We start from the raw sequence: 16482 nt of genomic DNA on the forward strand, positions 1-16482 counted from the left end.
TGTTCCTTCCGCAGCATCAGGGTGTGAATTGCATCGGACTCAAGAGAATCTCGATGTCTGTCACAGCAGCTGCCTTAATAATAATAATAATTTATTATTTATACCCCACCCATCTGGCTAAGTTTCCCACCCACTCTGGGCGGCTCCCAATCGAGTGTTAAAAACAATACAGCATTAAATTTTAAAAACTTCCCTAAACAGGGCTGCCTTCAGATGTCTTTTAAAGATAAGATAGCTGCTTATTTCCTTCACACCTGAAGGGAGGGCGTTCCACAGGGAAGGCGCCACTACCGAGAAAGCCCTCTGTCTGGTTCCCTGTAACCTCACTTCTCGCAATGAGAGAACCGCCAGAAGGCCCTCAGAGCTGGACCTCAGTGTCCGGGCAGAACGATGGGGGTGGAGACGCTCCTTCAGGTATACATTTAATCCAAATATTGGGTGATATGTCCCACAAACCAGGATTGTTCTGCGTCTGGTTTGATTTTCCTGGAGGTCAGCTGCTGCCAAGTCTTGCAGTCCTCATCCATTTCCCCGCTCTAAGCTCCCAGTCCCAAGACAATCAATGGAGGAGGCTAAGCAACAATCAATCAACAAGTCACCGTCCTCATGTCTCCGAGAACATCTTACGTTTATGCAGAGTGAAAGGGCGTCTCAGAATGATGTGCCTTTTGACCATTTGGTTTTACATCTCAGGCCAGCTTGAGTAATAAGATCTGATCGACTGCTGTTCGCTCTCTTTAGGATCAGAATCAAAGCGTCTTCTTGAGTTTAGGAATTTCTAGCTGCCTCACACCTTGCTATGTTGGCGGGCAGGTTAAGGTAAAGGGACCCCTGACCATTAGGTCAAGTCATGGACGACTCTGGGGTTGCAGCGCTCATCTCGCTTTATTGGCTGAGGGAGCCGGTGTACAGCTTCCGGGTCATGTGGCCAGCATGACTAAGCCGCTTCTGGCAAACCAGAGCAGCGCGCGGAAAAGCCGTTTACCTTCCCGCCGGAGCGGTACCTATTTATCTACTTGTACTTTGTGCTTTCGAACTGCTAGGTTGGCAGGAGCAGGGACCGAGCAATGGGAGCTCATCCCGTCATGGGGATTCGTACCACCGACCTTCTGATTGGCAAATCCTAGGCTCTGTGGTTTAACCCACAACGCCACCCGCGTCCAACTACAGCTACCCTTTGTTGTTGTTGTTGTTGTTTAGTCATTTAGTTGTGTCCGGCTCTTCGTGACCCCATGGACCAGAGCACGCCAGGCACTCCTGTCTTCCACTGCCTCCCACAGTTTGGTCAAACTCATGCTGGTAGCTTCAAGAACACTGTCCAACCATCTCGTCCTCTGCCGTCCCCTTCTCCTTGTGCCCTCCATCTTTCCCAACATCAGGGTCTTTTCCAGGGAGTCTTCTCTTCTCATGAGGTGGCCAAAGTATTGGAGCCTCAGTTTCAGGATCTGTCCTTCCAGTGAGCACTCAGGGCTGATTTCCTTCAGAATGGAAAGGTTTGATCTTCTTGCAGTCGATGGGACTCTCAAGAGTCTCCTCCAGCACCATAATTCAAAAGCATCAATTCTTCAGCAATCAGCCTTCTTTATGGTCCAGCTCTCACTTCCATACATCACTCCTGGGAAAACCATAGCTTTAACTATATGGACCTTTGTCAGCAAGGTGATGTCTCTGCTTTTTAAGATGCTGTCTAGGTTTGTCATTGCTTTCCTCCAAGTACCCTAAACAGCAGGGTCTCCTCTTTGAAAGATTTGCACCCAGACCTCACTGGTCCACAACGGTTGCACCGCCTTAGCAAGAGGGAAAAGCTGGAAGAATTAATCCAAGCCCAGCAATTGTGGCAAACAGATGGAGAAGATGAAGGAGAGATCAGATGGCAGTTGCAAATGAGCATGTGCTGCTGTGTTACTAGATGAAGCATCTATTTGTGTACCCCTCCAGCACATGCAAGGCCATTCTGCCAGTTTCTGCCCTTGGCAGCCTGGGGGCCTCTGGAGAAAAGCTTGTTTTAAAAAGTGGAAGGGGGGGCGGACTGCATTGCCCTCGCTCTGCATGTCAAAATCCTCTGTGCTTCAAGAAGGCCATTATGTAAAAGCACCCTCTAAATGATAACCTTTGTAATAATGGCTCGTAAAATCCGAACGCTTTGAAGTTTTCTCCAGGCACCTGCAAAGGAAGCCAAGGGAAACAGGTACAAATTAAAGACAACAAGGAGTTCCTCCTGTCACTGGCACCTGTCTCTGGGCACCCAGAAGTGAAACTCTGCAAATTACGCCCAGGGTGGCTGTGTTTATTCTGCAATCATCCACTGGTGCAGAATGCAGAACCGAGTCACCCGCATAACCCAAGTTTTCTTTTTTATTAAAAAAAATGAAACGAAAACAAACCCACAAGTTTCCTACGCCTTGCTGCCATGCAGCCTTGAGATTGCTTATAAAATGTGCTGACATTTTGACTTTGCCGCTGCTGTCCTTGCTGTTACTGTTTGAGTGGCTTAGAAGTCAACCCTGTGTTTTCCATTTCTCTTGTTAACCCACCACCTTGGAAGACCTTAGAAATGGCAGAATACAATGCAATGAGTTTTTTTTTTTAAATAAATATTTATTAAAGTTTTCACAATATTACATAATGAAAAAGAAAAAAGAAAGAATACAAAGTAAAAAACAGTTAAAAACAATTCCATCTTTTTGTCACTTATCTTTCATTTGCTTGTTTCCCGGACCTCCTCATACCTCCCTTTTTTGTATTCCAGTTCAATTTATTAGCTCAGCAATTCCTTTCCCTCCTTATTTTATCCTGATCTTTAATCTTAATATATTATAACATTAAATTTTTACCTGTTAAAAATCCAATTTTTTCATATTCTTTTATACCATTACAGCTAGATGTAATGAGGTTGAGGGTATGTTCTGTCATATGCAGTGGACCTGTAAAAGGGTAATAGTATTGGGAAATAATTTATATTGAATTGAAAAAAAAATGTTTAAAAGCACTTAAAAACAAAAAAACCAGAGTCTTTTTTGTTGGGGATAATTCAGATGGAAATACCCAGGTGTCAAAAAAGGCTATTTATGTATGCCACAACTGCAGCCCATGTTTCGTTAGCCCCAGAATGGAAAACGAGCAAGGTCCCAACTAAAGAAGAATGACAACTTAAACTGATGGAATATGTGCAGCTTGCGGATCTAACATATAGAATAAGAGAACGAGAAGAACCAGTGGCGTAGCGTAGGGGGTGCAGGGGGGGCCGGCCGCACCGGGCGCAACATCTGGGGGGCGCTCGCTCGCACTCACAGCTCTCTGCCCCTACCTGGCTCACTCACTCTCTCTCCCTGCAGTGCTGGCTGTGCGAATCCGATCCGAGCCGCTGGGTCGCCGCCCACTGTGGAGGGGGTGGGTGCCAGGCGTGCAGTGCGGAGAGAGAGCGAGGGACTATCTGGGGGAGGGACAGTGCAGCGGCCGCCCAGCGCAGCGCTGAGCGCGGGAGAGAACCAGACCAGACCAGACCAGGCAGCAGCAAGAAGAAGCTGGCAGCGGCAGCAGGTTAGGGGCTAGGGGGCGCAAATTACTTGCCTTGCCCCGGGTTAGGGGGCGCAAATTACTTGCCTTGCCCCGGGTTAGGGGGCGCAAATTACTTGCCTTGCCCCGGGGGCTGACAACCCATGCTACGCCGCTGAGAAGAACATGTGTTGAAAGAAGTTTGGGAAATGATTGTTGAATATATGGGGGGGAACTGTGTACACTTCAAAACATTGGCAGCATTAAGATAAATTCAACAGTTTAAATAAGTTTTGATGGCTGTAATAATGGAATACTGATTGGTTTGGTTTATATGAAATATGCAGGGATTTGTGTTATGTAAAATGAACCATGGGAAGAAAAGAAGGGAAGTCATTGATATTTTAAGGTTGTTTAAATGAATATTCTAAATGGTAAAGCAGAAACTTTAATAAAAATCATAAAAAGAAAAAGAAATAAGAAAAGAAACACAGAATACAGATATATGATCCAAAAGCTGGAAGAGGAAGCCAGTATTACAGCCCAGCTTCCTGTTCTCACAGTGGGTCAACCTGAGAAAAACATGGAAGCAGGACCACCAGCCCTCTCCCTTCCTTGGGTTTCCAGCAACTGGTATCAGAAGGATTACTGCCCCTGTTCCTGGAGGCATAGCCATGGGGTCTAGTAGCTGTTGGTAAAAAAAAGCCAATGCAATTCTGGGCTGCATCAATAGGAGTATAGCATCTAGATCAAGGGAAGTAATAGTGCCACTGTATTCTGCTCTGGTCAGACCTCACCTGGAGTACTGTGTCCAGTTCTGGGCACCACAATTCAAGAAGGACACTGACAAACTGGAACGTGTCCAGAGGAGGGCAACCAAAATGGTCAAAGGCCTGGAAACGATGCCTTATGAGGAACGGCTAAGGGAGCTGGGCATGCTTAGCCTGGAGAAGAGGAGGTTAAGGGGTAATATGATAGCCATGTTCAAATATATAAAAGGATGTCACATTCTCTGCTGCTCCAGAGAAGCGGACACAGAGCAATGAATCCAAACTACAAGAAAGAAGATTCCACCTAAACATTAGGAAGAACTTCCTGACAGTAAGAGCTGTTCGACAGTGGAATTTGCTGCCAAGGAGTGTGGTGGAGTCTCCTACTTTGGAGGTCTTTAAGCAGAGGCTTGACAACCATATGTCAGGAGTGCTCTGATGGTGTTTCCTGCTTGGCAGGGGGTTGGACTCGATGGCCCTTGTGGTCTCTTCCAACTCTATGATTCTATGATTCTATGATTCTAATCTTATCCTCCATGAATTTTAAAGCCATCCAAGTTGGTGGCTATCATTGCCACATCTGGAAGTCAGTTCTAAAGCTTAGCTATGCAGTCTGTGAAGTAGGTCAGTCAAGCCTCAGTTTCCAAACGTCTCCTGCCGAACGTTTCGGAAGCCAAACGCTGAAAACCCGGAAGCAAATGCTTCTGTTTTTGAACGCACCTCAGATGTCGAACGGCTCCCGAGGCACATTTCTCCCTTTTTCTCAATGGAACCTGCTGACAGCCCATTGATCCTCATTTTTTGACCTTTTTGGAAGTCGAACGGAGTTCCGGAACTGATTACATTCGAAAACCGAGGTACAGTGGTACCTCAGGTTACAGACGCTTCAGGTTACAGACTCCGCTAATCCAGAAATAGTACCTCGGGTTAAGATCTTTGCTTCAGGATGAGAAAAGAAATTGCATGGCAGCAGCGGGAGGCCCCATTAGCTAAAGTGGTGCTTCAGGTTAAGAACAGTGACTACTTGGAGATTTCAGGGTGCAAGGTTGGTGACTGCAATTGACAAACCTCTGCCTTACGGTAAAGGTAAAGGGACCCCTGATCATTAGATCCACTTGCAGACTCCTCTGGGGTTGCGGCGCTCATCTCGCTTTATTGGCCGAGGGAGCCGGCGTACAGCTTCCGGGTCATGTGGCCAGCATGACTAAGCCGCTTCTGGCGAACCAGAGCAGCACATGGAAATGCCATTTACCTTCCTGCTGGCGCAGTACCTTTTTATCTACTTGCACTTTGACGTGCTTTTGAACTGCTAGGTTGGCAGGAGCAGGGACCGAGCTACGGGAGCTCACCCCGTCATGGGGATTCGAACCGCAGACCTTCTGATCGGCAAACCCTAGGCTTTGTGGTTTAACCCACAGCACCACCCGCGTCCCTCACCCATCCATAGCTGTCAACCTTTCCCTTTTCTTGTGAGGAATCCTATTCGGAATAAAGGAAGTTCCCTTAAAAAGGAGGAACAGTTGACAGCTATGCATCCATCCATCTTTCACTCTAGTGGCAGCTAGACTGGTGACTGGGAGCGGCCGCCGAGACCACATAACATTGGTCTTGAAAGACCTACACTGGCTCCCAGTACATTTCCGAGCACAATTCAAAGTGTTGGTGCTGACCTTTAAAGCCCTAAATGGCCTCGGTCCTGTATACCTGAAGGAGCGTCTCCACCCCCATCGTTCTTCCCAGACGCCGAGGTCCAACGCCGAGGGCCTTCTGGTGGTTCCCTCATTGTGAGAAGCCAAGTTACAGGGAACAAGGCAGAGGGCCTTCTCGGTAGTGGCACCTGCCCTGTGGAAAGCCCTCCCACCAGATGTCAAAGAGAAAAACAACTACCAAACTTTTAGAAGACATCTGAAGGCAGCCCTGTTCAGGGAAGCTTTTAATGTTTAATAGACTATTGTATTTTAATATTCTGTTGGAAGCCGCCCAGAGTGGCTGGGGAAACCCAGCCAGATGGGCGGGGTATAAATAAATAAATCATCATCATCATCATCATCATTATTATTATTATTATTATTATTATTATTATTACTGGGGCCCTGATCCAAGTGTACCAGTTTCTGCTGCTATTAGCCATGGAAGGGAAAATATTCAGCCACAATTGTTATGGCCATATGGTTTCCCCTCCACTCCTAACAACAGATCCATGGAAGCCATTTGGCTGTGGTGCACTGTAAACTATAGCTAATTTTTTATGGGGGGGGGTTTGAGAACCTGCTTCAAATGTGCTTTAAAGGTAGATAAGTCGTAGAATATCAGCCTTAAGTGTCAAAAGTAATCCACATCTCAGGGTGGTTCCAAACATTTGTTTTTCCAGACGTGAACAACACTAGCTTCGCTTTTGCTTCCCCTGGGTTTCTGCCTAGAAAAATGGGCGTGCATTGAGTTGCAAGGGAACCCAAGGATTACCTGGTACAACTCCAATGCAATGCAGGAATATTTTGCTGTCCCATATGGGGGACTCGAACCTGCAACCTTGGCATGATCAGCAACATGCTCTCACCAACTGCGCTATCCAGGCTGATACTTTGCTACTTTACAAAGGGCTCTCATGAAGGGATTGTTAGAGGACAATTCTCTAATTGAAGGAGTCCTCTATTTTAAGGTTACCAAAAAATTTTCAATGAATCCGGGGACACTTTTTAACTTCAATGGATTTTGTCAGGGGACTGATTTGTAAATCCGGGGACTGTCCCTGGGAAACAGGGACGCCTGTTAATCTTACTCTATTTGAAAGTTTGCCGGGGACCAGGTCTGGTTTAAAGATTGATTGAAACCTTAAGAAGGGAGAGCAGGTGCAGTTAATTTGCCCATCTACAATGATCACCCGGGTGTCAGAGTGTGCAGGTATACAAATTACCTGGTCACGGTCTTCCCTACTGTGGCGAGATGTATGCATTTCTATTTAAATCACAGCAGTTGATTTTTTTCATTTTATCTATTCAATTTATACACCATCCTATACCTGGAGGTCTTTCTAAATTTAGACCTTTATGTATAAATTAACATGTCCCAAGGTTTTCTTTTTGGGGGGGGGAGTAATGTGTTTCTTTCTTGGAGGTGATACCTAAGTGACTGTTAAAAAGGTAAAGGGACCCCTGACCATTAGGTCCAGTTGCGGACAACTCTGGGTTTGTGGCGCTCATCTCACTTTATTGGCTGAGGGAGCCGGCGTACAGCTTCTGGGTCATGTGGCCAGCATGACTAAGCCACTTCTGGCGAACCAGAGCAGTGCACGGAAACGCTGTTTACCTTCCCACCGGAAGGTATTTATCTACTTGCACTTTGATGTGCTTTCAAACTGCTAGGTTGGCAGGAGCTGGGACTGAGCAACAGGAGCTCACCCCGTCGCGGGGATTCGAACCGCCAACCTTCTGATTGGCAAGTCCTAGGTTCTGTGGTTTAACCCACAGCGCCACCCGCATCCAACTACAACTACCCTTTGTTGTTGTTTAGTCGTGTCCGACTCTTTGTGACCCCACGGACCAGAACATGCCAGGCACTCCTGTCTTCCACTGCCCCCCGCAGTTTGATCAAACTCATGCTGGTAGCTTTGAGAACACTCTCCAACCATCTCGTCCTCTGTCGTCCCCTTCTCCTTGTGCCCTCCATCTTTCCCAACATCAGGGTCTTTCCCAGGGAGTCTTCAGTGGTTTAACCCACAGTGCCACCCCTTACTCCATAGTTAATACCATTTCCATTTGCCCTGTGCGTGTTTCTCTTTCTTGGGACAAGTGAATTATACAGTGGTACCTCGGTTAAACCACTGTAAGAGCAAGCAATGTAGTTGAGATTATAGAGTCTTAGCGATGGATGAGACCCCGGGGGGTCATTTAGTCCAACCCCCTGGCAAACAGACATTCCATTGTGGTGACGTAGCAGAGTGCTTGTAGTCTCCTCAAAATATTTACTGTCAGAGAGACCCACATCATAGTATAGTGGTACCTCGGGTTAAGTACTTAATTCGTTCCAGAGGTCCGTTCTTAACCGGAAACTGTTTTTAACCTGAAGCACCACTTTAGCTAATGGGGCCTCCCACTGCCACCGCACAATTTCTGTTCTCATCCTGCAGCAAAGTTCTTAACCTGAGGTACTATTTCTGGGTTAGCAGTGTCTGTAACCTGAAGCGTCTGTAACCCGAGGTACCACTGTATTTACTCTGCAGAGTTCAAGGAACTACATGGACCCTTAACCCTGAGCAAATCCCTCCCTGTTATTTTTAGAGTCCTGCCCCCCTCCCCATGTATGCTCTGCACTGTTGTCAGAAGAACTGTTAACTTTCAGAGCTTTGTGTTTGAAAAATGTGTAAGTAAAACCTGTCTGGGGAAAACTCCATCTTCATTCCAGCCCAATGTCCCTTGAAAATGCCCCATTCCCTCCAATTTGGATGTCCTTGACAGGTGCAGGTTTCAGAATGTGTAGCTCCATCCTGGCTCCCAGTCATCATATGTGCAGCCTGAACCTTCAGGTGATTTAAACACTGTCCCTCTTTTTTTAAAAAAAGAAAAACGGTACCCGACTTCAAAACGCACAGCAGCTTATTTGGCACAAATTCCTATACATGCTCTGGAACAAAGGAGGCGACACCTGTGAGGATAAAGCTGGCAGGAGACTTCCTATGGCAATAGGCTGCTTGATTCTGCATGCTGTGCTCGTCACAAGATGTTCACTCTTCTGCAGCCTCGTCGTCTGTGCACGAAAAGAACAAGACTGCATACGCTGGAGAAAGATTTCCTTCATCAACAAAAGAGCAGAACAAGTGAAACTGAACAGTGCTCAGGGTCCAGCAGGGCAGCAGCTGCAAGTGCCAGCGGGGTGGGTGTGTGGGTAGGTGTGGGTGGGTGGGTGTTGCTTGGACCAGTGGCCCATTTAGTTCACCATCCTGTTCTCACAGTGGCCAAACAGATGCCTATAGCTGGATCCAAGTGCAACAGTATTCTCCCTAGGACCCTCATACCTACGGAACCGCCTCTCCTGGTATGTCCCACGGAGGACCTTACGGTCTTCAAACAAAAACATCTTGGAGGTCTCGGGCCACAGAGAGGTTAGGTTGGCCTCAACCAGAGCCAGGGCTTTTTCAGCTGTGGCCCTGATCTGGTGGAACGCTCTGTCACAAGAGACTAGGGCCCTGCGGGACTTGACATCTTTCCGCAGGACAGAGCTGTTCCACCAGGCCTTTGGCCGAGGCAGTCTGCCCCCCTCTGCTGTGGATTAAACCACACAGCCTACGACTTGCCGATCAGAAGGTTGGCGGTTCGAATCCCGCCGACAGGGTGAGTGCCCCATGCTCAGTCCCTGCTCCTGCCAACCTAGCAGTTCGAAAGCACGTCAAGTAGATAAAGAGGTACCACTCCAGCGGGAAGGTAAACGGCATTTCCGTGTGCTGCTCTGGTTCGCCAGAAGCGGCTTAGTCATGCTGGCCACATGACCCGGAAGCTGTACGCCGGCTTCCTCAGCCAATAAAGTGAGATGAGCGCCGCAACACCAGAGTCGGTCACGACTGAACCTAATGGTCATGGTCCCTTTAACTTTACCTTTACAGAACTCTAGCCCAATAAAGGTAAAGGTAAAGGTAAAGGTACCCCTGCCCGTACGGGCCAGTCTTGCCAGACTCTAGGGTTGTGCGCCCATCTCACTCAAGAGGCCGTGGGCCAGCGCTGTCCGAAGACACTTCCGGGTCACGTGGCCAGCGTGACATCGCTGCTCTGGCGAGCCAGAGCCGCACACGGAAAAGCCGTTTACCTTCCCGCTGGTAAGCGGTCCCTATTTATCTACTTGCACCCGGAGGTGCTTTCGAACTGCTAGGTTGGCAGGCGCTGGGACCGAACGACGGGAGCGCACCCCACCGCAGGGATTCGAACCGCCGACCTTTCGATCGGCAAGCCCTAGGCGCTGAGGCTTTTACCCACAGCGCCACCTGCGTCTGAATGGTCATGGTCCCTTTAACTTTACCTTTACAGAACTCTAGCCCAATAGTTGCCATTAATTTGATTCTCAATTGATTTCAGAATGAATTGCGTTTAGAATGTATTTAAATTAACTGATTGTGATTTTATGTAAACTGTGTTACTTTTATTGGTGTTAGCTGCTCTGAACTTTGGCTGGGATATAAATAAATTATTATTATTATTATTATTATTATTATTATTATTATTATTATTAACAGGGGGTACCTAGGGGTTGGCCAGGTTGGATCCCGCCAAAACCCAGGCCAAAATCGCACCTCTGCAACCTGGCTAGGAGGCCACCTCCCCATCCACACAATTCCCCGGCTGCTCTTCTGGGTAACCGCGATATCTCCTTGCCACGGGCGCAAGGGAGCTTAGGTATGCCTGTGATTGCGATTCTCATAAACTGGCATTCAGAGCAGTGTTCAAAATTAGCCAGGCGCATTTTGCACCTGGCTATCAGCCCCTTGCAACCAAGTGGAGGCACCTGGGTGCCAGGATGGCGCCTGACAGCTCCACCACCTGCAGGTATGTACCTGGGGGAGCCTTGAATCTGGACTGTTTTCACACACTGTTTTCGACCCCATCCGGTCGAATTCTATCCGTGATCTTTTATCTGCACTATCGGAATAAATTTCAGGAAGCAAAATGCTTCATCTGTGCAGCCTGAACAGTGAACAACGTGATAGTTAACTATTGCAGGTTGTCTTCACTTACCCCACCCCATTGCACTGTGAAGAATATTCCTATGTTATGAATGGCCCAAGGCACCATTAAGAAAAAGAGGTCTATATATTTGTGGACTGTCCCTGGACCAAGTGACTTTTCTTCTTTGAGTTCTCAAAGCTCTGAAACCAGCTCAAGGCTGTCATCTGAACCAGCCAGATGCTTAACTGATAATCAATCACAGTCCATCCGTCATTTGAAAAATAAGACTTTTAAGAGCCACCTGGCCCCAAAATGGCAATAGTATATTTGAAAAAAATATATATGAATGAATTCCTACGCCCCACAAAAAACCCAGAGGTGCATTTTAAATAAAAGCATACATTCTACTTATGTAAAAACATCAGGCAGGCCCCACAAATAACCCAGAATTTATCTCATGGTATTTTAAAGGCATCCATGTTGGTAACCATCACTACCTCTTTAGGGAACAAACTCCATAGTTTAACTAAGCACTGTGTGAAGACATATATGTACAGCTGAGTTAAGACTATATTGCACCATCTATGACAATGTTGTCCAATATTGTGAGGACAACACAATAAGCTCAGTGCTGCTTTAGCAAGACCATGTGGGCCCCCAGAGTAGAACTTGAAGACACTTTGCATCTCCCTGGTCCTTTTTGCTGCTGTCTCACACCGAGTTAAACCAAGGTAGGACTTAGCATAGAGGGATGCAGGTGGCGCTGTGGGTTAAACCACAGAGCCTAGGACTTGCCGATCAGAAGGTCAGTGGTTCAAATCCCCACAACGGAGTGAGCTCCCGTTGCTCGGTCCCTGCTCCTGCCAACCTAGCAGTTCGAAAGCACGTCAAAGTGCAAGTAGATAAAAAGGTACCGCTCCAACAGGAAGGTAAACAGCGTTTCTGTGCGCTGCTCTGGTTCGCCAGAAGCGGCTTAGTCATGCTGGCCACATGACCCGGAAGCTGTACGCCGGCTCCCATGGCCAATAAAGTGAGATGAGCGCCACAACCCCAGAGTCGGCCACGACTGGACCTAATGGTCAGGGGTCCCTTTACCTTTTACCTTTATGACTTAGCATGCTGCCCAAAACAAGTTAAGCTCACAGTTGATTTCTTTCCCTCGCTTGCCATGAGCTGTAACCAAGGTTTGTTCAACAACAAAAAAGTGGATTAAAAAAAGGAAGCCCATTGTGCCACCCAGCATTCCAGCAACATAAACAATATGCCTAACACAGGCCAAATGATATTGAATATATATCAAGGAGCAAAGAAAAATAAAATAAATTTATTAACAGGCTTTTAAAAATAACACAGTAAAATAAATTCCGAGGTTTTGCTTATTGTGCTTTGGGGTGGCCATAGAGGGAAAGGATTTCATTTCATTAACCCGATATTTGAGATAACACTTCAACCCCACTCCAGAATTTTGTTGTGGTTGTTTTCCTTAGGTTTAAACTCTTCTAAAAGGTGATCCCAGCTTAATTAAAAAGGAGTCCCCAGTCTGTCTGTCTCATTCACAACCTGTTCCTAAAGGCAAATAATTAATTGTGGCTGTTGTCAGGCAAATGACACCCCAGTTCAAAAGCCTGGCCATCTTCACCCCGAAGTGACATCCTGAATACTGTTATTATGGTGGTTTCAGCTACAAATCCACCAACCCCAATTCCCCAAGAACCTACATATTAAAAGCTCTCCTGCATACAGCCCCCCCCCACTCCTCTTTGGAGGGGGAGTTAAAAATGGGTTTGAGATTGTTAGCTGTTTGGTTCACCCTTCCATACAAGCATTCCTAAAAGGCCAAAGCTGTCCCCACCACACCCAAACAGAGTACATTCTCGCACGTCTGATCCTGAAGACGGGGCACTAATAAGAACATGGTTAAAAACATAGTTTCTCTGCGATGAGGCACAGAGCAACAAGACTTGAAGGAGTGGGTGCTGCGAGACTTCTCCATCAATTGACCCCGGTAGAAGCACCTGCCTAGGATAATTGGAAAAAAATAAAATCAATTAAAATAAATATGGATAAAGTGCTCAATGCTGCTCTCCTCTAGTCCCTCGCCAAATCCAGCCACATTGCAGGCAAAGCCCTTGTGAATCTCTCCATTGGTTTAGCTGAGAGCATCCCTTGCGGTCCTCAGTCATTGTACTCCTCTTCCTTCTCCTGCAGCAGCTGGAACCTGCTCCCCATTTTCCACTTGATGTGCTGAGGTTTCAAGTACGCTGCCAAGGAAGTCTTCCTGCTGACTTTCCTGCCCAGCTCTGGGCTCTTGCCTTTTTTCGGGCCGAGCGAGGTGGAGCTCCTGGCTATGGGGTGGGCCGGGAAGATGGTCTTGCCCTGAGGAGCTTCCAGGAGCTGCCACACCTCCCCGGAGGTGGCACTGCTCAGGTACTGCCAGGGCCTCTTGCCACTGCTGTCGCGCACCTGCGTGCTGCACCGCAGCTTCTGCACGAGCAGCTTGACGACCAGCTGGTGGCCGTGCATGGCAGCCAGGTGCAGAGGGGTGTACCCGCAGCCGGACTTGGCGTCCACGTCGAGGTCCACGCCGGCTTTCCTGGCGCCGGCGACAAAGTCCTGCATCACTTGCACGTTCCCGTGCTTGGCCAGCCAGTGGAGCACAGTGTAGCCCATGATGAAGTCTTTGCGGGTGGCCAGGTGGGGGTCTTCCAGGAAGAGCGCCCTGGCCTGCATCCACGAACCGGTGGCCACTTTCACCAGCCAGGCATGCTCTCGGGGTTCCAAGGGCACAGAGGAGGACCTGCCTTCGCTCGGAGCATCTGGATCTGGGCCCAGCCCTTGCACGTCACTAGAAGTGGCCGAGCATCCTTGCCTCTGGACCAGCCGTGGGCTCAGGGGGGTCTCCAGGGGAGAGGGAGACAGTCTGGTCACTTTCCAGGGGTTGGGGGGCTCCTTGCCGGGTTTGGGGGAGTCCCACAGCTTGTCCCAGGAGGCGGCTCTGCTCACCACCCGGTTGAGCAAGGCGAGGTGTTCTGGGATGGCGCCATCCTTGGCCAAGTCATTTCCGTGGGGTCTGTAGCAGAGGCTCTCTGGCCTGGCCCGGGCTGTCCCTGTTGAATTACCGCCGTGGCCGTTCTGCGTGGCAGGGAAGGGCTGGTGAAGGACGCCGGCGCGCCCTTCAGGCCGATAGGAGTCGCTGCCTCCGCTGGCGCTGCTGCCGTCTTCGCTCGCCGAGCTCGCCTTCTCGATAAAGTCCTCCAGGTCTTGCAGGGAGAGCTGGCACCGGATGCTCCGGAAGACGGGCGCGGGGTCCCGCCGGGCACCCAGCCCGGGCAAGGAATCCTGAGAAAGGCAGGCGCTCCCCACCGAGCTGGGGGGCGACGGGCGGGCTGGCCAGGAGGAACCTTCTTCACGCTGCAGAAGGGGGTCAGGCAGGGCGGACTGGTGCGTAACGGCATGCGCCCTCTCCACCCAGTCGCGGATCCTTTGCTGGGGGCTGGCGGCACTTGGAGGCGCGCCCATTTTCCCGACGGGTAAATAGGGGCCATTTGACTGCGGCGCCCCGCCTAGTAGGAGCGGAGGGTCCCCGCGAGGAGCCTGCCGGGGCTCCCTTTGGCTGTGCTGCTCCGTTCCAAGCAGGGCGCACGGCTCCGAGGGGCTTCTCCGGCCGCCTAGCGCGGGGTTTGGCGGAAACAGCGCCCCCGATCGCCCTCCCAGGCCCCCCGGGTGGCACCTGCGAGGTTCCGGGCAAGTCCTAAGCTGGTGGGCCGAGCCTGGGCCGGCGCGCTCCTCTTCCACCTGGCGCCGGGGAGGCTCTTGGCCGTGCGCCCTGGGCGCGCGGTGCGCCCCGGCCTGGCCCTGCAGCGCCCCCCGGCCGACCGCCACTTCCAGAGGCGGTGGCGGCGGCTTGGCGGCTTGGTTCTGGGCGGCATCGTCGGCAGGTGCCTTTGGCTCCTCTCCCACCAGCTCTCGGTAGCGCTTCCTGAGCACCACGTATTTGGCGGCGCCCGGCGGCTCGTCCTGCTTCACGGTGGCCACGGAGTTGACGAAGCCCTTGAAGAGCTCTCGGCGGCGCTGCAGCTGAGCCGGAGACGCGTCGGGGTCCCGCAAGAAGTGCCTGAAGTGGCTCAGCAAGGCGGCGTTGGCCACGCTCCCCCCGGCCTGGCAGAGGAAGTCCAGCACCTCGGCTTGGCTCAGCTCTTTGGCCATGATGACCTCGAAATCCCCGGCGCACGGATCACCTCCGCCGGCCCAGCGCGCACGGCTCTCGCTGCTGCTGCTGCCGCCGCTGCTTCCTCCTCCATCCAGCCATGCTCCACCTCGCCAAGCTTATCTCCTCCCCAGCCCCGCCGCGGTTCCGCACGCCCGAGGCATTCGGGAACAGAAACCGCCGCACACGCGCGCTCTCCCCCGGGGCGGCGCCCAGGATGAAACTTCTTCCCGGAGTCAGTTTCACCTGGCCTCCGTAGCCCCGCCCACGCCCCACCTCGTGGCCCCGCCCTCCCGTGCCTTGGCCCCGCCCCTTCTGCACTTTCCCCCCCATGCTTGACAGCTAAACTTCTGCCTCTCGCTTTCTTTGCAAATCAGCCTGACCTGTTTTGGAGATATTCCCAAACGGAGGTCAAGGAAAGTGTGTCTGCGGAGGTGAGGCCCAGGAAGAGTTCCAAGAGAGAACTGTTAGTATCTTACCCTCAGGTGAATTACGTTACCATGGGGGGGACGACACACCTTACAGCTTCTACTTTGTGGAAGTGTGTGTGTGTTCAGGAATTGCATTGCTTTGCCTCAGTGAAGTGCATTAAGGAAAAAAACGCTACATAAATCCTGGTGGCAGCAGCACCCGGCCCCAAAGCGCCCCATCTTTAAGGTTAAAAGGAACAGGAGAAGATGAAGCTGTTTCTAAAAGTTTCACACGCTTTTGCTATGTCCCCCTGCGGTCTTTCAGAAATTGCAGGGACGAAGGCGCGAGAAAAGTCCCTGCTTAAAGTTTACAGAGGAGTTATACATTAACAGCACAGTCCCAGACGTGTGATATACTAGGAAGTGCTACTCAGTTCAATGGTGTTTACCCTTAGGTAAGCGTGTGTGCAGGATTGCAGCCGGATCTGAGGCACATTCGTTCACTTACTCTCAGTGGCGTAGCGTGGGTTGTCAGCACCCGGGGCAAGGCAAGAAATTTGCGCCCCCTAACCCGTGGATTTGCGCCCCCTAACCCATGGATTTGCGCCCCCTAACCCTAACCCCCAGATGTTGCGCCCGGTGCGGCTGGCCCCCCCTGCACCCCCACGCTACGCCACTGCTTACTCTATTGCGGGGGTGGGGGCTCAGGTGGGGGAAGCGAAAATGTGGCTCTCCAAGCATTTTTATCTGGCCCTCAGAACCCTCCCCAGGAGAATGTGATTTGTTTCCTAGATGCCTCTGAACACCCTGTGCTAAGCTAAGCAGGTGCAGACCCAGCCAGTCATTGGCTGGGTGGAGATCACTAAATCTCAGTGGAAGTTGCTGCATATCCCGCTGTTTACCCATCCATTCTCCAAGCAACTTGAAGCGACATCCGTGAGCTTATCCTC

The 16482-nt window shown here is 50.3% G+C and overlaps 1 protein-coding gene across 1 annotated transcript; it reads right to left on the reverse strand.

Moving 5' to 3' along the window:
* Positions 1-12223: 12223 nt before the first annotated feature.
* SOWAHB (sosondowah ankyrin repeat domain family member B) lies at positions 12224-16037 on the reverse strand. Its single transcript, XM_083459396.1, has one exon. It carries the CDS (start codon positions 15119-15121, stop codon positions 13091-13093), a length of 2031 nt encoding a protein of 676 aa, XP_083315522.1. The 5' UTR covers positions 15122-16037; the 3' UTR covers positions 12224-13090.
* Between the last annotated feature and the right edge of the window lie 445 nt (positions 16038-16482).

This window comes from Podarcis liolepis (genome assembly GCF_965112155.1).
Source record: "Podarcis liolepis genome assembly, chromosome: 9".
In the NCBI taxonomy this organism is placed as follows: domain Eukaryota; kingdom Metazoa; phylum Chordata; class Lepidosauria; order Squamata; family Lacertidae; genus Podarcis; species Podarcis liolepis.

Bases quoted from the DNA above. Each gene is read 5' to 3' on its own strand.
- SOWAHB (XM_083459396.1), bottom strand. From the start codon at position 15,121: ATGGCCAAAGAGCTGAGCCAAGCCGAGGTGCTGGACTTCCTCTGCCAG.